Source organism: Pangasianodon hypophthalmus, chromosome 24, assembly GCF_027358585.1.
Source record: "Pangasianodon hypophthalmus isolate fPanHyp1 chromosome 24, fPanHyp1.pri, whole genome shotgun sequence".
Taxonomy (NCBI): domain Eukaryota; kingdom Metazoa; phylum Chordata; class Actinopteri; order Siluriformes; family Pangasiidae; genus Pangasianodon; species Pangasianodon hypophthalmus.
Window position 1 is genome coordinate 19,568,364 of NC_069733.1, and position 23,425 is coordinate 19,591,788.

General features: G+C 40.6%; 1 protein-coding gene across 7 annotated transcripts in view; it reads left to right on the top strand.

Moving 5' to 3' along the window:
• Positions 1-23,425, top strand: part of fbrsl1 (fibrosin-like 1) — a 298,676-nt gene that overhangs the window by 74,001 nt on the left and 201,250 nt on the right. For 6 of the 7 annotated variants that reach the window (XM_034298924.2, XM_034298927.2, XM_034298930.2 and 3 more), the window contains exon 4: positions 9,637-9,672. The exons of the other annotated variant lie outside the window; for it this stretch is intronic. In XM_034298924.2, the coding sequence (XP_034154815.2) occupies positions 9,637-9,672 (36 nt within the window). The remainder of the gene's footprint in view (positions 1-9,636; positions 9,673-23,425) is intronic. 7 annotated transcript variants of the gene reach the window in all.

Genomic DNA, 23,425 nt, shown 5'->3' on the forward strand with positions numbered 1-23,425 from the left:
AAGCTAATCTGGAGAGTAAAGGGAAAGCTAATCTAGCTAGTAAAGTAAAAGCTAGTTTAGCAAATAAAGCGAAAGCTAATCTAGCAAATAAAGCGAAAGCTAATCTAGCGAGTAAAGTGAAAGCTAATCTAGCAAATAAAGTGAAAGCTAATCTAGCGAGTTAAGCAAAAGCTAGCCTACAGAGTAAAGCGAAAACTAGACTAGCGTGTAAAGAAGAAGAAGGCTGTCAATCAACAGCTCATTAGAATATTAGGCCCCGCCCCCAGGCCTGTCTCAGATCAGCATGATCAGTGATTTAGCTGCTGTTTGATCATTTTTACGCTTTTGCGTCGAGTTTTTTAAAGATGCGTCATTTAAAAAAAAGTGTGCTAATGTTTTCTTGATGAAATTAAAATATTTGTTCATTAAGAAACAGCGATATTTTTATTAGAAAGGTGAAACTCGGTGCCCTTGACATCATCAGGATGAAATGATTGCGTAGTCGGAAAGGCATCAATCATCTGTAATGAATAAGTAATGGATAATTTCCCCTCAGGGATCGTTAAAGTGCATCTATCTATCTATCTAAAACCGTGTGTGTGTGTGTGTCTGTGTGAGTGTGTGTGTGTGTGAGTGTGTGTGTGTGATGTTAGATGCGGACGGGGGGGAGGGGGGACGGGGGACGGGGAGGGGTGAAATAATAAGGCGATACGCCAGAGTAATGAGAATTTATGTCTAATTCCCGCGTGGCTCGTTTTAAATGAATCCTGAATATGCTTCTCTAACTAATGCCTGTCAAACGCCAGGCAAATTCACTCAGGCAGAGCGAGGGAGAGAAAAAAAAGACGAGAGGAGAGATGAGAGGAGGGGTACACGTCTCTCCGAATGGGCGATGATGAGGAGGAGGAGGACGGAGCGAAGAAAAAGCTCTTAATGAAGAGATTAAATGCGCTGTTCCTGATGGAAATCAGAGGATGAGAGACATCAGGCTTTATCGTCTGTCTCTCTCTCTCTGTCTCTCTCTCTGTCTGTCTCACTCTATCTTTCTCTCTCTCTCTCTCTCTCTCTCTCTCTCTCTCCTTGTCTGTCTCACTCTATCTTTCTCTCTCTCTCTGTCTGTCTGTCTCTCTTTCTTTCTTTCTGTTTGTCTCTGTCTCTCTGTCTCTCCTTCTGTCTCTCTCTCTCTCTGTCTCTATCTTTCTCTCTCTCTCTCTCTCTGTCTCTATCGTTCTTTCTCTGTCTGTCTGTCTCTCTTTCTTTCTGTTAGTCTCTCTCTTTCTCTCTTTCTTTCTGTTTGTCTCTGTCTCTCTCTCTGTCTGTCGCTCTCTCTCTCTCCCTGTCTGTCTCTCTGTCTGTCTCTATCTTTCTCTCTCTTTGTCTGTCTATCTTTCTGTGTGTCTCTCTATCTCTTTCTCTGTCTCTTTCTCTGTCTCTTTCTCTCTCTCTCTGTCTGTCTGTATCCCTCTATTTCTCTCTCTCTCTCTCTCTCTCTCTCTCTCTCTCTCCCTGTCTGTCTTTCTCTATCTCTCTTTCTCTGTCCGTCTCTCTCTATCGTTCCCTCTTTTTGTCTGTCTCTCTTTATCTCTCTCTGTCTGTCTCTTTCTATCTCTTTGTATGTATGTCTCTCTCTCTCTCTCTCGCTCTCTCACTTTGTCTTTCTTTCGGTCTGTCTTTCCGCCTGTCTATCTCTCTGTCTTTTTGTGCTTCTCTCTCTTTCTCTTTGTCGTTTCTCGCTGATTGGAGCAAAAAAGGCTGCGTTTTTTTTAAATGAAAAAAATCTGACAGGGCGAGAGAGAGAGAGAGAGAGAGAGAGAGAGGAGGGGCGGCAGGATGGAGGCCGATAAAAGCCTGACAGTTTTGACAGTGAAAAGCGACAGAACGGAGAGAGAGAGAGGGAGCGAGAGAGGGAGAGAGAGGGAGAGAGGGAGAGGGAGGGCTGAGAGGAGTGAGGAAAATTGCAGGCTGCGCTGGCTGACAGTGTTGATCTGCCATTTCCCTCTAATCTCCTGCCAAAAGTAACGGCGCTAAGAAGCAGGACGCCGTGCCCACGTCGTTTGTACCTGTCCATCACACAGGGAGGAGAGAGAGAGAGAGAGAGGGAGAGAGAGAGAGAGAGAGAGGGAGAGAGAGAGGGAGAGAGTCAGCACATTGGCTCTAATGCTAACTCTGTAAACACGGTTGCGTTGTTAAATGCAGCGAAGTCTCTCACACGTGCCTCCTTTCGTGTTCCAAACTCGTTCACTTCCCCTTGGTTGAGCTCCCTTAGTCACTCAGTTATAATGTGTCGCTTGTGGGCGTGGCCTGACCAGCTTGTGGGCGTGGTCTGTCCATTTTCAGTGCTGATGAGAAACAGTAGTAGCTGTACATCTCTTCTAATGCTAACTGGATAAACCGCAACTTAAATAACGTGCTAATCAGGCTGAAAATCAGTCGTTCTGTTTACGTTAGACTATTAATATGTTGTTCTGTTTACATTAGATTTTTATTATCAGTATTTCTTTAACGTTAGATTTTTAATATCGGTCGTTCTGTTTACATTAGATTTTTAATATCAGTCGTTCTGTTTACGTTAGATTTTTAATATCAGTATTTCTGTTTACGTTAGATTTTTAATATCGGTTGTTCTGTTAACGTTAGATTTTTAATATCGGTTGTTCTGTTTACGTTAGATTTTTAATATCGGTTGTTCTGTTTACGTTATACTTCTAACATCGGTCGTTCTGTTTACGTTATACTTCTAATATCGGTCGTTCTGTTTACGTTATATTTCTAACATCGGTCGTTCTGTTTACGTTAGACTTCTAACATCGGTCATTCTGTTTACGTTAGATTTTTAATATCAGTATTTCTGTTTATGTTAGACTTCCTCCTGGCTTCGTTATGGGTCTCTGTATCGCTTTGGCTGCCTTGTTCTTCCTGCCATCATGTTAGCTGCTATCTAATTAACTGAATAGCTAGTTAGCAAATCAGCAACGTAGCAAATTAATTAGTTCAGTTTAATTGTTCTCACTGCCTGAGGTGATTGTATTCACTGCTAGTCTGATAATCAGTGCCTTATTCTTCTACTATTATCTTAATAGTCAGCTAGCAAGTTTAGTTTCCTAGCTACTTAGCAAATCAGGTATCTTGCAAGCTTTTAAGCTGATATAACTGTTGTGTTCACTCCTAGACAATTATTTTCTTAGCTAGTTAGAAAATCAGCTAATCAGCTAACATTTTCTAAGCTAATATAACTGTTGTGTTAGCTGTTAGCCAGACAATTTATATCCTAGCTTGTTAGCTTCCTGAAGTATGTCTGTACTTTGTTTAAAGGGAAAATTTCATACCAATCAAGAAGGAAATCATTATATGGCTACGATATCCTTACTGCCGACATTGAGTTAGCTGCTAGTGAGTTAGCAAGCTGTTAGCATTTAATGATGAAGGAGTATTTTTGTTGTTTTGCGTTTTTCATATTAGCAAAAAAGATTTTATTAGTGCTTTTCTCATTTGTGAATTTAAGTTAAACTTTTTCCAAAACAAAAGTATTAATAAAGGTTTTGTAAACTTCCTATGGCTAGCAAACTGACCTGCTAACTAGCCGAAGGAGGCGAGCTAACAGTAATAGAACAGCCCTTGTCATGGTGGCAAGTGGACACGGGCAGATTAAGAACCGAATTGGAACGCAGAACAGGAGACTCTCAGTGGAGCTTTATTATTATTCGCTGGCTTCATGCTCGGCTGCTCCTGATTGGCTCCTTTTCATGCACAGCTCCGCCTTTTAATCGACTGTCAGCTTGGAGCTGAACAAAAGCGCTGAACAGGTCGTCCCTCCTGCCTCGATCCCGAGGGTCCGAGACTTCTCTGATTTCAGTCGGCGTTTATTCAACCCTGAAACCTCACTGGCTTTTTCAACAGATTAAAAAATATTATTAGTGATTATTAATTACTGTAATAAATGATAAAGATATTTTATTTATATGTATATTATTTATAAAGTAGAGTTTTAAATCTTTAAAAAATATTGTGTTTGTAAAAATCTGTCAGCGGTAGATTTAAAGGAATATACATCCTTTACTGTCTTAGAATCAGAACGGCATGGGCGTGTCTCAGCATGGGCGTGTCTCAGCATGGGCGTGTCCTGGCATGGCAGCATCTCATCATGGATCTGTCTCACCACGAGCGTGTTTCAGCACGGGTGTGTTGTGGCATGGCTGTGTCTCAGCAAGGGCATGTCCTGATATGGCCGTGTCTCGGCATGGGCGTCTCACCACGGGCATGTCTCACCACAAGTGTGTCTCAGCATGGGCGTGTCTTGGCATGGGTGTTGCTCAGCAAGGGCGTGTCCTGATATGGCCATGTCTCGTCATGGGCGTGTCTCGTCATGGGTGTGTCCTGGTATGGCCGTGTCTCGTCATGGGTGTGTCTCAGCATGGGCGTGTCTCGTCATGGGCGTGTCTCGTCATGGGCGTGTCCTGGTATGGGCGTGTCTCGTCATGGGCGTGTCTCGTCATGGGCGTGTCCTGGCATGGGCGTGTCTCAGCATGGGCGTGTCTCGTCATGGGCGTGTCTCGTCATGGGCGTGTCCTGGCATGGGCGTGTCTCGTCATGGGCGTGTCTCGTCATGGGCGTGTCCTGGCACAGTGCTTTTGTTTTTTTACGTGTCGTGTCGTGAACGTTGCGTGCTGTGTTCATGTTTGTGTTCGTGTATTTTGCACATATTTCTAGCGTAAAGTGGGAAAAACAGATAAAGATTAGATTTTAAAAACAGAAAACAGATAAGATTTTGTTTCTCGTGTCACTCGGTGCTGCAGTTGATTTAAAAAGTGACGCAATCAGCAGCAGAAACGTGGAGGAGCAGCATCTGGTTTTATAAAACAGATTAAAATGAGCTGATTCAAGTCGTGAGTTCAGAGTGAAGCTCAGAGATCAGATTAAACTCTTCGTTCAGAACTGGGTGTGATTTTATCACACAAACGTGAAAAACACTGTGAAAAGCCGTAGTCTCAGTTTTTCAGCGTTCCTGCATGCACTTAATGAGTTTTTTTTTATGTGTTAATTAGATAAAAATACAGTTTGCTAGGTGCGGATTATAATTATTTCAGTGTGTTAATTCTCATTCCTTTCACTGTTAAACAATCTGAAGCGACACTACTCATCATTGCCACACATAAATGTATTTATTTATTTATTTTATTTTATTTATAAAACACTTTCCGTTTCGAGTCTCAAATCTCAAAGTGCTTTACGTAAAAGTTTAAAAATTAGACAAAGAATAAAACAAAATATAGTCCAATAAACAATAAATGAGAAAAAAAAGAAAGAGGTCGAGTGAGCAGGAAAGAAAGAAAAACGTCACTTTAGTTTCTGTGGATGGTGTAAAACGGGAGGTGATGTAACCACATGGCTAATTCTGATTGGTCCATTTTTAAAACAGATGTATCAGACTAAAGCCCCGCCCTCTTTGAGTCGTCAGGAAGAACGTGGCAGGAAAAAGAAATTCAGAAATCTGTAAAAATAACAACGTTCTGTCTTACGCAGTTGGTGGTAAATTTTACTAATGAAGATAAGAATTAGGTTCTGTATAAAGAAAGATTGCTGTTGTTAAATTCATGAATTAATTTGTTCACTATTATTATCATTATTATTATTATTATTATTATTGTTGTTGTTGTTGTTGTTGTTGTTTAAATTCTGGCTGTGTTTACGTGCAAGAATGTTCACCAATCCAAATTTATTTTCCCCTTTGAAAAAAAGAAAAACGTTACAGTTTTATTGCTGTAAAATCTTAAATCTTAAATCTGGCTTATCGTGACACGACACTGCTAAGTAGTGCACGCTACAGGAAGTTAGCGCGCACACGGGGTGCCGAGACTTATGGAGCTCAGACCGGAATGTGCCGGAATGTTCCGCTGCTCTCTCAGCCCTAAATCCTCATTATCATTTAAATAGGGCTCACTTTCTAGTCTGAATACGACAATGTGAATGAAGCGGGGCCACGGGGAGGCTAATTCCACCAATCTGTGCCCTGAGTGTGTGTGTGTGTGTGTGTGTGTGTGGCACGTATTCACTCCCTCTCTCTCTTTTAGAGTTATACGATGTGTAAGGGCGGTGTTGGGGGATAATGTGGGGCACCTATATACCTATATTGTTACCCTGGTGTGTTATATGAGAGTGTGTGTGTGTGTCGTGAGAGTGTGTGTGTGTCGTGAGAGTGTGTGTGTGTGTGTGTGTGTGGTGAGAGTGAGTGTGTGTGTGTGTGTGTGTTGTGGGGGGTTAGAAAGTGGAATAGTGTTGATTCCCGCTGTGCTGCCTCGCTGGTGTTCTCTAATTGACACAGAGGGGGCAGAGTGTGTGTGTGTGTGTGTGTGAGTGAGTGTGTGTGAGTGTGTGTGTGTGTGTGTAAAAGAGATTGAATTCTAGGCAAGGACGAAATTGGTGTAGCAGAAACGTCTCGGTCAAACCCCCCCTTCCTCTTCCTCCTCCTCCTCTTCCTCCTCCTCCTCCCCCCTGAGACGTGGCCACAAATTGCCAATCGACAAAAAGAGGAAAGCGGAAAAACGAGGGAGAAAATGGAGGATGGGAATAAATGAGGGAGGGAGGGAGGGAGAGAGAGAGAGGGAGTGATCTTGATCTTCAGTCCTGTAGTAATTCCTCCAGCTGAGACGAACCAATCACCAGGGAGCGAGACCTCGAACGTCCAATTAACATCCGTTCCGACTGCGTTGGCGTGACCCAGCACGGCGCTCTAATCACTCGTCCACTTCCCCTTAGCCAAGTCCCCTCGGCCATTTTATAACCTGTTCCGTTACTTAATAGACGAGGGGTCGAGTCGACAACCGCTGTGTACTGAGGAGCATGATTTACCCATGATGCCTTGCAGCAGGGATCTCAAAATGGCGGATGAAGCTGGTTAATAAACTGGGTCACGTTTCAAAACTCTTATGTATGTAATCATTTCAATATTTATTGCGTAGAAAACACAAAACACTTAAATCGACCGAATTAAAAACTTAATAAACAGATCAGGATTTTAGAGAAGAAGCTGCATGTAAATAAAAATCCTGTAAAATATCAGAAGAGGTTTCTTTTAGGAAGATAAGAATCCTTAAACAACACAGACACCTTCTGATATTTACGCCTCCTCTTCCTCTTCCTCCTCCGTCTGTCTCATCAGCTTTGCAGAATAAATCAGCACCACCTGTGTTGTTGTTGTTGTTGTTGTTGTTGTTGTGGTTCAGTGAGACAGCGTGACCACACCAGGCCAAAACAATACTCACAATACGAAGTCTTTCCCTTCCAAAAACGCTGCACGCTGCTTTTTAAAGTCTAACCGCATGCCTGCTATAGCACTGTAATATTTAAAAGGTAGAGCATGCAGCACATTTTAACAAGCCGATATTAAAAATACAGAGTTTCCTGTGGCGACTCGGCAGCACCGCCATGTTCTAAAGTCTCCTCAGCTCACGGTTCTCCTCTCAGAACCGGTCTGTACGTTCACTCCGAGTTCTGAAAGGACAAGATCTGATTTTACTGAAATTCCTCACACACAACAAAAACACGTACGCATCATGAACATTTAACATTAAACACTAAAGGAAACATCAGCTGTGTGTCCAGCTGTGTGTGTGTGTGTTTTAGCATAAAAATAAAGCGAAACATTTAAAACCCGAATTTAACACGATCAAGGACGCCTTAATCCTCAACAAACACACACACACACACAGAGGATTGTTTATTAAATGAGTAAAATAAAAAATTAAAAGCAGTCTCGGAAATACCGATCCACTGAACTCACGGAACTGTATAAAAGTTTCATATGAAACTCTTTAACAGAGCAACTCCGGCATCTGAACTGTTCGTGAACATCTCTCATGTTTGCTAACATGCTAACTTAACGTGCAATAATGTGGAATTTAGAGACGAGTCTACGTCTAAAGAAAGCCGCTAAACACGTGCTGATTTTAAGCTAACATTTAAACACTTTATATTCCGTGTTCAGTTTGAGTTTTATTAGTTCCTGTTCTTACTTACGTTAGAGAACGAAATGGTATCGTTCGTGGGTGTGGACATGAGCGCAGGTACGACGTTGTTGTTATGCTGGATAGTTAGCACACGACCTGCCTAACATGCTAGCATGCTAGTTATCTATGAAGAGATATAACTTTAGCTACTCACTGAGAAACGGAGTGTACGCTTGAACAGCTTTCTTCGCTGCGGTTTGTTTTGTCACGTCACTGACCGAATCGTACTCAGTATTAAAAGCTAACTTTTTTATTTCTGCGTTTCGTTAGCTTGATGCACATCATGAGTTCCTCGCAGTAACGATACCATTTCATTCTCTAACGTAAGTGAGAACAGGAAGTAGCGCGTTTCACTATAAACAGATAAAAGTCTGAGGAATGTGAGAAATAAAAGTGTTTTGGTGAAATGACGGAGGTTGTGGAGGGAACGTTAGCGTGAGCGTGAGCGTGATGTGGTGACGAGTCGTTATCCCGCACGAGCGCCTCACTGACACGCTGACGCAACAACCAGCCTAATAGCCCAGACACAAATACACAGAAGTGACAACGATATCGGAAAGTTTTCCACTTTTTTTTTATTATTTTGATTTTTTTTGACTGTGTGTGTGACACTAATGCGGCCGCGGCGCTGAGTGAAGGTGAGCGGGTTCGAGAGGTGAACGCTACACCGTCCAAAATCTAGAATAAAAAACTCCTCTGTAATATGCACATGCCATTTTACAGCCACATTTCTGCAGCAGTGTGTGACAGAGGAAGTCAAAAATATGACCCTGAGCACCAATTTGTCCAGAGAGAGAGAGAGAGAGAGAGATGGAGAGATGGAGAGATGGAGGTGTGTGTGGGCGAATGAGGGGAGGGAAAAGGTTAATGTGAATATTGATATTAAAGTGATGCAGCTTCATCATGTCTCTGTCACATCTTAAAGGTCATCACTCTCTCTCTCTCCTTCTCTCTCTCTCTCTCTCTCTCTCTCTCTCTTTCTCTCTTCTTTCTGTCTCTCTCTCTACTTTCTCTTGCTCTCTCCTTCTTTCTGTCTCTCTCTACTTTCTCTCTCTCTCTCTCTCTCTCTCGCTCTCTACTTTCTCTCTCTCTCTCTCTTGCTCTCCTTCTTCGGTCATTCTGTCTCTCTGTCTTACTTTCTCTCTTTCTCTCCTGCTTTTTTGTCTCTCTCACTCCTTCTTTCTGTCTCTCTATCTCTCTTTATCTCATTCTCTATCTGTTTTTCTATCTCTCTCTTCCGCTTTCTGTCTCTCTCTCCTTCACCTCTCTCTCTGTCTCTCTATTTCTCTTTATCTCATTCTCTATCTGTTTTTCTCTCTCTCCTTCTTGTCTCTCTGTCTCTCTATATGTCTTTCTCTCTCCTTCTTTCTCCTTCCCTCTCTCCTGTTTTTTTTGTCTCTCATTCTTCTGCCTCTATCTCTGTTTATCTTATTCTCTATCTGTTTTTCTCTTTCCTTCTTTCTCTCTCTCTCTCTCTCTCTCTCTCTCTCACTCTCTCTTTATCTCATTCTCTGTCTGACTTTCTCTCTCCCACTTTCTGTGTCTCTCTCCTTCTCTCTCCTCTGTGTCTCTATCTCTCTTTATCTCATTTTCTATCTGACTTTCTCTCTCTCTCTCTCTCTCTCTCTCTCTCTCTCTCTCTCTCTCTCTGCAGAGCTCCACACACTCTCTGTCAGGACGTGGTTATTCGGTAAGTGTGACATTTCCTCTCTCAGTGGTGGACGTTATTAATTATGTTAACGAGAGTGATGCTGAAATGCTGATATTACTGTCATTACTCTTCGATGACGATCTGATTAAATTGCCAAAGGTGTCCCAGTGCATCCTGGGTAAATGGGCCCTTTCTTTATATTTATGGGCCGTTTCATTTGCAGCGGAGGTGTGGCTATGGCTGTGTGTGTGTGTGTGTCTGTGGGAGGTTTGATGTGAATGCTGATGTCTCCTCCATGTTGCTCTTTGTTCCTGAAGAATCAGATCTGCTGAAAGCCAGACTCAGGCATGTGCTGATCTCCACACTGTTTAACATTACTGTGATTCATGAGCCGTATTCAGAGATCAGTCAGGATTTAATATGGAAATTACACACTTCAGTACTCAGAGCTGTTCATAACTACACACTTCCTATTCATAGCGCTATTCATAAGTTACGCACAGGGGGCGGAGTTTATCCAAAACAGAGGCGTGTCTCAGTTACACTCGATTCTGATCTTGAGCTGAAGCTCATGTTTCTTCGGCTCGAGTGAGGAGCAGCGTTAAGTCCAGCGCCACCGTCTGACTGTTTAATATAAACACAATACGCATAAATACATAAATATATTAAATCTATAAATATATATCTCACTATTCATCACTTAATAACATCGTCACTTTAAAGTCACAGAGGACACGGGAGGAGACGCGTCTTAATCAGAGACACGGCTTATCTGGAGCAGTGAATATTTTCAGGATGAAGTGATGGATGGAGGTAAAGTTTCTCTGTAAGCGTAGCAGATGAGCGCTAGGTCAGATTTTCCTTCACACCGTGAACGTTTTCTTTACAGCAGAGTATAGAATTAACACAAACACTGACACTATAGTGAATTAAAAGTGCGATAAAATCTCCTACATCCCGCACACACATTACGATTTCATCACCTCCATTTAGTGTCTCGTGGCTTCATTAAGTTGCGCTCGAGTAACTTTATGTCAGAGCGCGATATAAAAACTAAATAAAATGTAAAATAACAGGCTGCGCTGGATCAAGTGCTATTCTCTGTGCTGCTGAATAATGAGTGTGGAAGCCATTTTGTTAAATTAAACCAGTGATTAATGTGATCATTACAGCGAGCTCTATTCATGCAGTAATATATCGCTGATATACGAGACTCCTGTTCCATTTATTTCAACACTCGCCATCTTCTCATCTTCTCATTCAGACATCACCATATTTTCTATCCCTGATTTTGTAGTTTTGAGGTTTAAAGGTGAGTGTTTGTGTTAAAGCCGGTGGTCTGGACGCTGTAGGTAACCTCGGAGGTGTGAACTACACGCAGCTGATTTTAATCATCTGAATGTGGAGCTCAGAAAATCCACTGAAGCAGCTGCAGAACCCGACTCTGAATACCAGCAACTTTCCTCACGGAGACGCTGACGCGGCTTTTCCACTTGATCTGCTCTGAATACGGCTCTTAGTGAGTAAGGGTGTGTGGATTGGGACACGCCCACAGTGGACTGATGATGGTGTTTATGTGAAAAGTTCACGTCTTTTATCACTCTGAAAGGTGACACTTGATGGAAATGTCATGTCAAAAACACTGCGCATCTGATTTACATGCCACACACACACACACTTCGGCTTAGCATAAACACGCTAGTTACTGAATGCTCTGATGGTGTGTTTCAGAGAAGATGTGTGGGTGTGTGTGTGTGGGTTTGTGTGTGTGTGTGTGTGTGTGTTTGAATCAGTTTACATAAAGTACACATATTTACGAGTGTGTGACAGTGAAGGAGCTTTATGTGGTGTATAAATAGCGTCAGTGTGACATGAGTATGACACGGGCGCTGAACTCCCACCGAGTTTTTATTTATTTACACTGCTGCTGTCGTCTCGAGGGAACAAACCACACACACACACACACACACACACACACACACACGATTCCCTCACACACGCCATGTCAAGTGTCAAGTGTGTGTTTATGAAACACAAACCCTACTGCAGTGTGAGAGATTTATAAAAACAGAAAGCAAAGACGACATGTTCAGGGTGAAAAGAAATATTTTATTAATACTATTTAATATAATAATTTATTATTTATAAATAAATATATTAGTACTGTGCAACAATTTCAAAGCATTAAAATAATCTTTGTACAGTAAACAAATATCCAAATGACAAAAAAAACGGCTCAGGAACATCTCGACATGTTTACTCTCATTAAACTAGCCAGGATATACGCATATGCATGAATATGCAAATGTGTCACATGTCCTCGTCCTGATTAGCTAAATGTTTCTGAAATAAACTCTTCTGGTCTTTAGTTAGCTAACTGCTAGTAAACTAGTTCACTTTAGTCACAGAGTGGGCTTTCATTATTCTGATTCGTACTAGCTTCTGTATGTACATAACATTATACATTCATTAATATTCATTATACCCTCATTAATATTCATTATACCCTCATTAATCTTAAATATTCAGAGTATTTCTGTTGTGCTCATGGTTTTCCCAGTGGCTGTGTGTATTCAGCCTCAATCTCACACTGTAATGAAGCTGAGAGACTCGGAAAATGCCTCCGATCTCCTGGAGGAACCCAAATCCCACCCGAGAGAGAAGGAGAGAGAACAGGAACCTGAGAGAGCGCTCGAGGCCTGATTAACGTTCTCTAATCCGCTTTTCTCCTTCTCTGATACTATAAAGAGACAAAATGCTTCTAAAACATCCTGGACGCTTACAGAAGGACCTTTCAAAACCCAGGTTCCGTATGTTATTACACGGTTTTAAACACAGCCCGCGGTTTTGTGAGGAGAGGAGGCGGAGTCACGTCATCCTTCCACCAGTCAGTGTTACTTCCTCTTCAAATTTCTCGTCTTTTATTTTTCTTTGATCATGAATCAAATTTTAAAACAATTATGGATATACTCTCTGTGGAATAAAAAACAACATAATCTGATTCAAAGTGAAATGAATACTTTTGGTTCATTTGCTTTGTGGTTTGATTCACTATCCAAAAAAAAAGCAAAAAAAAAAAGTGTGGAAAAGGGGCGGAACCGAACACAAAGTTTTTTTATTTCTTCTTAAACAAGTGCATTTAAATTATGGAAATCAACTGAGCTGTTTGTGTATGAGTCAGAGTCATTTTAATATGGTTTGATTCAGAGCCGTTTCAATACAAACCAATTCAGAGCCGTTTAAATATGATTCAGAGCTGTTTAGATATGATATGATTCAGAGCCGTTTAAATATGATTCAGAGCTGTTTAGATATGATATGATTCAGAGCCGTTTAAATATGATTCAGAGCCGTTTAGATATGATATGATTCAGAGCCGTTTAGATATGATATGATTCAGAGCTGTTTAAATATGATTCAGAGCTGTTTAGATATGATATGATTCAGAGCCATTTAGATATGATATGATTCAGAGCTGTTTAGATATGATATGATTCAGAGCTGTTTAAATATGATTCAGAGCTGTTTAGATATGATATGATTCAGAGCCGTTTAGATATGATATGATTCAGAGCTGTTTAAATATGATTCAGAGCTGTTTAGATATGATATGATTCAGAGCCGTTTAGATATGATGTGATTCAGATCTGTTTAGATTTGATATGATTCAGAGTCATTTAGATATGATTCAGAGCTGTTTAGATATGATATGATTCAGAGCTGTTTAGATATGATATGATTCAGAGTCATTTAAATATGATTCAGAGCCGTTTAGATATGATATGATTCAGAGCCGTTTAAATATGATTCAGAGCCGTTTAGATATGATATGATTTAGAGCCGTTTAGATAGGATATGATTCAGATCTGTTTAGATATGATATGATTCAGATCTGTTTAGATATGATATGATTCAGAGCCATTTAGATATGATATGATTCAGAGCCATTTAGATATGATATGATTCAGAGCCATTTAGATATGATATGATTCAGAGTCATTTAGATATGATATGATTCAGAGTCATTTAGATATGATTCAGATCTGTTTAGATATGATATGATTCAGAGCCGTTTAAATATGATTCAGAGCTGTTTAGATATGATATGATTCAGAGCCGTTTAAATATGATTCAGAGCTGTTTAGATATGATATGATTCAGAGCCATTTAGATATGATATGATTCAGAGCTGTTTAGATATGATATGATTCAGAGCCGTTTAAATATGATTCAGAGCTGTTTAGATAGGATAAGATTCTGATCTGCTTAGAAGTGATATGATTTCATTTAAGTATCATATGATTCAGAGATTCAGGTTTAGTTTCTCCCTCTGCTTTTTTTTTTTTTTTAATCTGCATATCAATACACACCCTTATACACACACACTCACACACACACACTCTCACACACACACACACACACACACAGGGGTTATAAATGAAAAGAAGTGTGGAGCTGTTGAACGCAGCACGGTTCATCCTTGTCACACACTATTGTGTAAAACTTTCTCTGACAGTGAGGTGTGTGTGTGTGTGTGTGTTTCTATATCTCGGTGGGGGTGTGCTCCGGCATGAAAGCCCTATTTGTTTATCTCTGTGTGAATGACGCCACACACACACACACACACACACACACACACATGCGAGGGGAAGCTGAGCTGTGCTGTGAACACCAGATAAAAACTCGTGTTCACCTCAGCAGGCCGAGAGACCATCAGTCACACAGATAAACATGAGAGCCGTGAGGCCCCACACACACACACACACACACACACACACAAACACAAACACACACCCTGCAAAGCAGCCTCAGGGCCCTCCACAGGATGTGAGACACTCACACACTCACACACACACACACACACACACACACATACATAAAGAGGCCTCAGAGAGCTGACACTCAATGGCGGTTTGCAGCTATTTTCCACTGACTGCACAGCACCGAGCTAGCATCATGCGAGAAAGAGCTTTTCACTCTGAATAGTAACACGCACACACACACACACACACACATGGCGCGGTGTGAATAAAGCCGACATCTTGAGGAAGGCTGAGAAACTTCTCGAGTGCAGTTCATATGTGAATCGCCTCTCGATTGCGTCTCCGCTCCTTAACACTCTTTTAGCGCTAATTATTCACCGCCGTGAAGTCCTGAGTGCTCTCCAAACCGAGATCTGAGGACAGAAATATTTGCCCCAAGGCCTGTGTCCAATTTAGAGCTAATGCATATGCAAAAAGGGGCTTTTATTTTCCCTCTTGGTTTGTGCATGCTTTAAAAGAGCTCGTCATTTAGGCCTCGCTCTAATGAGTCGTTTTTTTACATGTGAGGCGGCGAGAGTGCCGTTTAATTACTGCGCACAGGAGCGCCGGAGCAAAATGGCTGACCGTTTAAAGCCTGGGTCTTTTAATCTTCATTTTTTATCTCGTAGATTAGCATGAACTCGGCACAGCTCTGATTCAGAAGCTGAAGGAAAACTCTTTTGTTTCCATCACATACGCGATCTACGTGTCAGAGTTTCATTAAATGCAGCCATTGAGTCAGTAAGATTCAATTTAAAGTCGTCTCAATGTGAGTCGATTCAGAGTCATATTGATAAAATATGATTCAGAGCCGTCTCGAAAACATTTGATTCATAGTCGTTTCGATACGATACCATACGATACGATTTAAAGCTGTTTTAATAAAAGTAGATATAGAGACATCTGAGTACGAGTCATTTCAGTATGATACGAATCAGAGCACTATACACAGTTCAGAGGCGTTTTGATTCAGAGCTGATTCGATACACTCTGATTCAGAGTCAGTTTGATCAACTTACATTTTAGAGCTGTTTCAATACAGTATGATTCAGAACCATTTCAATACAATATGATTCATTTCAATACAATATGATTCAGAACCATTTCAATACAATATGATTCATTTCAATACAATATGATTCATTTCAATACAATATGATTCAGAACCATTTCAATACAATATGATTCATTTCAATACAGTATGATTCAGAGCTGATTTGTCACGTTATGATTCAGAGTCAGTTTGTTCAACTTGCATTTTAGAGCTGTTTCAATACAATATGATTCAGAGCCGATTTGGTTTTAATTGTATGATACAATCGTTTAACAATTTAAGCTAATCGACCTAGCAACATTAATGGAGTACTCTGCTAACATTAGCTAGCTAGTGAGTTAACGTAGTTAAATATTAAATGTTAAATGTTTCCTTTTCTGCAGTAACTATTTGAAGTTAACAAGCTATAAAAGATTCTTTACCATGCTAGCTAATATTATGCTAATTATTATAATGTTTAATAAAACCGGTGGTGTAATGGTGTCATATGATGAAGTTTGTGATTGGCTGATCAGATTGAGTTTAAGCTCCGCCCCCGTTGCCCGTGTTGCTGGGCAGAATGGGGACGTAGCTCGTATAGCTATATGATAAACGGAGCATTTAGCTGTATTATTATCTACGGCAGTGCTGACGGATGGTTTATGGCCTCGCACGCTTAACTTATAGGCGTTAATTATGGATCTGCTGTACATTACGGCAGCTAACGGCTCCGCTGTGGGTTTCTCCGCCCTCACATCGCCTCCATTAGATTAGCATTCATTTCTCTGAAGCTTTCAGCCAAAACAGAGTGCTGAATGTAAACGAGTGTGCTGCGGTACACGTGCTGGAGCGCAATCAGACCTCGATTACACACCGCTTCCCTCTCGGAAAGCTCTTAACGTGGACTTGAACGGCTTAATGAGGGAGTTAATGAATGCTCAGGGTGTTCAGCGATTCTACTGTGTAGCACTGCCGCTTTTATCGCCTATTACAGCTCGCCATTTGCATCAGCAAATTACAACTCGATATCATTATCTAGTGAAGGCCAGGGCGTAAATTAAACCTCCAGTTACATACATCCGTGTGTGTGTGTGTTTAGGGGTTAAGATACAATGCGATTCAGAGCCATTTTTATAAAATATGATTCAGAGTCGTTTTGATACAATACGATTCAGAGCGATTTGCATAAAATACGATTTTCATAAAATATGATTCAGAACAATTTTCCTAAAATACGATTCAGTGTCGTTTTGATAAAATACGAATCAGTTTCTATTTCATCATGACTATTTTTATTCCTGCATTCCAACATTCCTACATCACAGAAAGGTTTTTGATATTACTTTCTTCACTAAATCGGTGTCTTTTATTCTGATTTTTGACACATTTTACTGAGCTAGCTAATGTACTTTTACTATTTAGTACCGTTGCAATATATGCTAAATTTAAACCTAGCTACTTTGACTAGCGGTCACTGCGTTTTTAACGAGGGTTGCCAATAATTGCATTATTGCGTGTATATGATGATAAAAAGTGCATGATGTAAATTCTTCTCATCGTGGATCGGGATGTTATCGTCCAGCCGTGAGCGTGGCTAATGTTTCATTACATCTTTAATGTTTATTATTTTGCACGTGTGTGTGTGTGTGTGTGTGTGTGAAGGTTTGGAACACGGCTGTGTGTTTCAGAAACAGTGAATCTGAGCGTTTTTCTCAGAGGATCATTTCCACACTCGTCTCCTCTCCAGCTCCTGTTTTTAGCCGTTGTGCCGTTGTGATTACACGCTAAAGGAGCTCAATAAATCATGTGGATTTATAGCTGTGTAGTTTATTAATGCGGCCGTTGGCGTAGCGCTCGGCTCTCTCCGGTGTTGTAAAGGCGCGGCGCTCGGGGCCGCAGGGAAATACACTACATTAAAACCAACAGCCTCACACAACCACCGCCATTTAACACGGAACTCGACTCTACTACTTCTGCCAGATCTGTTCAATTAGCAGCGGGATTTTCCAGCGCAGGCTCTTTATATATTCATACCACATTTTTCTCTTGTGAGATTGCGTGTGTGTGTGTGTGTGTGTGTGTGAGTGTGTGCGCTGTTAAAACATCGCCTCTTCATTAATAACACAAAAGCAAATCTCTGTTTCTGTCTGTGATGGAGTTTTTACAGCCTGTGCAATTTATAAAGATCACTCTGATCCCCCGATTCAACTGATTCAACTGATTCATTCCACTGATTCAACTGATTCCCCCGGTTCGACTGATTCCACTGGTTCGTGTGATTCCACTGATTCATTTCCCTGATTCCACTAATTCACCTGATTCAACTGATTCAAATGATTCATTCCACTGATTCAACTGATTCCCCCGGTTCAACTGATTCCACTGATTCGTGTGATTCATTCCACTGTTTCTACTGATTCAACTGGTTCAACTGATTCCAGTAATTCAACTGATTCAATTGATCCCCCTGATCCCCCTGATTTAACTGATTCAGCTGATTCCCCTGGTTCAACTGATTTTCATGATTCACCTGATTCATTCCCCTGATTTCCCTGATTTCAACTGATTGAAATAATTTCACTGATTCAACTGATTCTTTCCCCTGATTCAGCTGATTCTCCTGATTCAACTGATTGAGGTTAGCATGGAACAGTTAGCGTGTGGCGGTTTAGCGCAGAGCGGTTAGCATGAGGCCTTTAGCGTGGGGTGGTTAGCGTGGGGTAGTTAGAGTGGGGTAGTTAGAGTGGGGTGATTTGATTCAGCACACTGATTCAACTGATTCCCCTGACTGAACTTATTCAACTGATTAATCTGATTTACAATAATAATAATAATAATAATAATAATAATAATCCAGCGCTTTTCCATTTCAGTTCTCTGTTTGTATCCTGATGGTTTTTCATTTTATTTTGCCTCTAAATGAAATCGGGATGGACGATTAATTTTTTTGGCCAGACTGTTCATGCTAATTTTCTGCGTGATGAAGTTGATGTGTGATTTATTATGTGATTTTTTTTTTTAGAAAATATAATGAGTTTGAGCACACACACACACACCCACACACCCACACACACACACACACACACACACACACAGGTACAGATTCACTAATAACAAAAACATTTTGCACCAATGTAAGAATTTATTTTTAATGACAGTGTTAATCACACAAGGTTAGATTGAGGTGGTTAGTGATAGCGTGAGGTATTTAGAGCTGGGTGAGTAGCACGGGGTAGTTAGCACGGGGTAGTTAGCATGGGGCGGTTAGCGTGGGGCAGTTAGTGTGGGACATTTAGCGCAGAGCGGTTAGCGTGTGCTGGATTTCTCAGTGTGTTTCTAACAGTGTGTAACAGCGGCGTGTCTTTGACATCATGGCTGTGTTTGTAGAGAGCGTGTTCCGCCGCAGGAAAATACCTCGAGATCCACGATGAAGTCTCAGCAGGAGTGTGTGTGTGTGTGTGTGTGTGTGTGAAATTGCTGCAGGCGAAGAAAAAGACCAGACAAAAGAGCCTCGGGCAGTACTTGGCCCCCGAGAGCCTCCCGACCAAACAAAAAGCGAAATTAAACATGGCTCACGGCGTTCTCTCTCTCTCTGTCTCTCTCTCTCTCTGTCTCTCTCACACACACACACACACACGCTGGAATATTTCTCATTTCTCCACCACGTCGTCTCCTCGGGCTGCTTCACTCACCCACCTTTTTGTCAGACTCACAGGGTGGGAAATCAGTTTTTATCATCTTTTATTTTTTTATAATCCTCCCTCTCTCTCTCTCTCCCTCTCTCTCTCCCCCTCTGTCATACCTGAGACGTTCACACTCGCTGTAACACTTCCTGTGTTAGTTTTATTAAAAGTGCAGTACCTCAGCGTCAACCAAAACCTTTAGAGGTGTTAGGAGTGGGGTTTTTTCTTCTTCTCTGTTCCACAACTTGTTTCCTTTTAGATGCTGAATAAACCACACGTTTCGTTTGGGCCGAATCCTACAGCAACCACACGCGGAGTGTGCACTGTTTTTTGCTCAGATTCAAAATCAATACACACAATGTTTAAAACAAAAAGTCATGCATAATGTTTATATAATAATGAAGAGACAGACAGAGAAAGAGAGAGAGATAGATGGAGAAAGAGAGTAAGAGAGAGAGAGAGAGACAGAGGCAGACAGAGAGAGTGAGAAAGAGAGAGAGACAGATGAAGAGAGAGAAAGAGAGAGAGACAGATGAAGAGAGAGAGAAAGAAAGATGAAGAGAGAGAAAGAGAGAGAGACAGATGAAAAGAGAGAGACAGATAAAGAAAGAGAGAGACAGATGAGAGAGAGACAGAGATAGTGAGAAAGAGGAAGAGACAGATGAAGAGAGAGAGAGACGGATGGAGAGAGACAAAGAGAGAGAGAGACAGATGAAGAGAGAGAGAGGCAGACACAGAGAAAAAGAGAACTTTTTGACTTTGACTTGAGAGCGAGAGAGAGAGATAGATGGAATGAGACAGATGGAGAGAGAGAGAGAGAAAAAAAGAGACAGAAAAAAAAGAGAGAGAGATAGACAGAGACAGAGAAAAAAGAGAGAGAGAGACAGATGGAGAGAGACAGATGAATAGAGAGAGAGAGAGAGAGAGAGAGAGAAAAGAGAGAGAGACTGACAAAGAAAGACAGATTAGAAGAGAGAGAGCGAGAGACAGACAGAGAAAAGAGAGAGAGAGAGATGAAGAGAGAGAGATTACATTAAATTAAGATGATGCACCACAATTTCTACAGTTTTACTCCACAGTGCTCCTGAATCCTGCATTCTGATTGGTCAGAAGGTGTTGATTAGTTTTCTATATCAGCATCTCTGTCAGTAGCGCAGGTTTATATTAATGTACTCGTTCTGATACGTTATCGTTTCTATAGCAACAGCTCATTCACAGAGACGTGTACATTGATATGGTGAATTTTGTATAAGGAGATATTTATTTAACATTTATGGAAGGAGTCTCCAGTGTCAGCGCTTTGAGAAATCTTTCAGGACAGAGGAGTTTACGCTTAGCGATTTCACACACAGCGGCTTATTTCATGCTTATCGCCCCCTGCTGGTGTAGCAGTGATAGCTAACTTACTCTAGCTACAGCAGCCTGCTAGCTTTTAGCTATTGAACTATTTATGTTTAGCTGAACAGCAGCTCGGTGTAATGCTAGCTAGCATATTTAATACCAAACCGATCTGAACTAGCTAGTGTTAGCGAAGAGCTAGGTCATTTTAAAATGATGTACGAGCACAGAGACAATGATTTCAGCCAATGAACAGCATGCATGACATCACAGAGATGGACACGCCCCCTCCTCCTGTTTCTGTTTACATTATTAAAAAGTGATGTTTCATTTCAGTTAACAAAAAATTTGCAGAAAATACAGTATTATTGTTAGCGTGTCATTGTTACCGATGCATATTGAACGCATTAGCAAAAAAATAACATAATAAATTGCATAATATATTTTCAGCACTGTTTATTAAACAATTAGCAGCATATCATTATTTTACGCTAATCTTAATGACACGGCTAACATGGCTACGCTAACAATGACCAGAAGCTAGCAGATTCGATGCTATTGACACGTTGACGTTATTAGCTCATTTCTTCCGTTTAAGGTTAAATATTATGGATTTCTTTGAAGTTTGTATGCTGGATGAAAAATAATAATTATTTATTTATTTATTTTTCTTGTTGAAGGATGCATGAGGTGAGAGAGCTGAGAGGAAAGGAATGTTTTCAGAAAGTGTTTTTATGGACAAAGAAAAAAAAAGGCGAACAAAAAGCTTTGGGGTGGATGTTAGCGGCGGGAGGCTAATTACAGGAACATGGTGTATCATTAGCCCTTTATCTATCAGCTAGCATGAAAGAGAGAGAGAGAGAGAAAGAGAGAGAAAGAGAGAGAGAGAGATAAAAAGAGAGATGGAGACAGAGATAGAGAGAGAGAGAGCAGGTTGTGGTTTTGATGCTAGGCCTCTCCCCTCTGTGGTTTAGCCTCAGGCTAACAGATACACACAGGCAGGTACTGACAGATTTCCTGCAAGTTAGCAAGGCTTTTTATCTCACACACACACACACACACACACACACCCTGCCTCTCTCAGTCTACACTTGGCTCCAAAAAACACAGAATAAAATCATTTTAATAACTGTTTTCTGTAGAATAAAATGGCTAACATCATGCTAGCATGGATTACAAGTCTGAGCTAGTTGGCTATTAGCATGTTAGCATGGATTTTAGCGCGAACTAGCGCTGTAGCCTCCATTTTCACACTAAAAGATCTTTTATAAATGTGTCTACTTAACATTTCATTCAAATAAATGAATAAATAAATATAAGAAAAAGTTGTAAAACACTGACATTAGCATTGTGCTATCATTAATGTTACTTCAAATGAAACCTAGCTTGTGGTTAGCATTAGCTTGTCTTATGTATTAGTAGGTTTTACTCACTGTTTACACAGTTGTTGTGACTTAATAATCTGCTAGCATTGTTAGCACTGGCTATTTATGGCTAATTAGTGCTGCAGCTAGTGTTAGCCTATGGCTAGCTCCAAAAATGGAGTAAATTCATTTTAATAAGTGTTTTTAAATGAATATAATGGCTAACATCATGCTAGCAGGGCTTATGAGTGTAAGCTATTTGGCCATTAGCATGTTAGCATAGATGTTTGTGCTCATTTTTTTACATAATAAAGTAAATATTTAATTAGTCTATTTAAACCTTGACATTAGCTTTGTTGTTAGCATTAATGTTACTTCGCATGAAACCTAGCTTGTGTACCTACCATGTTATGTTTTAAATAGCTGTTAGTTAAAATAAATTTTAGCGATAACTAACAAAGCGCATTCTGTTTTATTTGTTAAGTGCATTTCATACGAGGAATATGTAGGCATTAGCATAGCTGTTGGCGTGATTACCAGAATTAGCATGCTACTTCTTCTCACTGGTTAGCGTTATTGTGGGCTGCTAATTTATCTTGCTAGCTTTGTTGGACATCAAATCTGTCTGTCATTAATAATAATTAGCCTGAGTGTTAGGATTTTATATAAATATATATTGTTTTGCTAGCTTGTACTGATTGTTAGTCATGTTAGCATGAAGAGTTATTAGCATTAGCTGAGGGTATTAGCGGCTGGTGGTTATTAAAGTAGGGGAAACGCACAACATTAGCAAAGTCGGCCATTTTGTACCAGAAAACAGCTAAGCTGCTAGCAGAAGAAGGAAGCGACAGGAAACAACATTTTTCAGAAAAATTAATACAAATAATCAAACAGAACTTTATATGTACGGTTTATTACAATATTTACAGATTTCTCCTGAGCGATATGTTAAAATATGACGTGTGCTGCTAGCTTTGTTTGCCACGTTAGCTTTGTTTGTGAAAAATGAATTATGGCTAACATCATTTTAAATGTTATTGTTTTAAATGTTAGATTTAGCAATTATGTATTGTTTACTGTTAGCATAGCTAGCATACTGTTAGCATTGCTAGCCAAACTGTTTCTCTATGGCTGTTCATGTTCATAAGAAAGGGAAGTTTTTACTACCAAATCAGTTTAGACCACAAGCTAAGGCTGTATGCTAATGTTGTGGCCTGTATGCTAATTATGACAAAACGCAAACACTTATTTAGCAATGCTGTATCGACTGCTTTATATTTTACTACAGGTTTGAACCCTGATTTATTTAAATTAGCATGTTGCTGTGGGTTTAGCGGACTTCCTGTGGCAGAGGAAGGTGTTTGTGTCCGTGTTTGAGGCTGCGCTCAGGACTGAATGTTGGACGGAGAGAAATTCAGAGACAGATTGTCCACGTTTGAGGCTCGTCGTTCTCCTGCTGAGTTATTAATACACTTCTAGTGCCCTAGCTGTGCCGAAGTACGCTAGTCATAATGAAAGCCTCCATGTAGCTGGACGTCGTCACGTAAACCTGCAGCACACAGGTGCTACCTC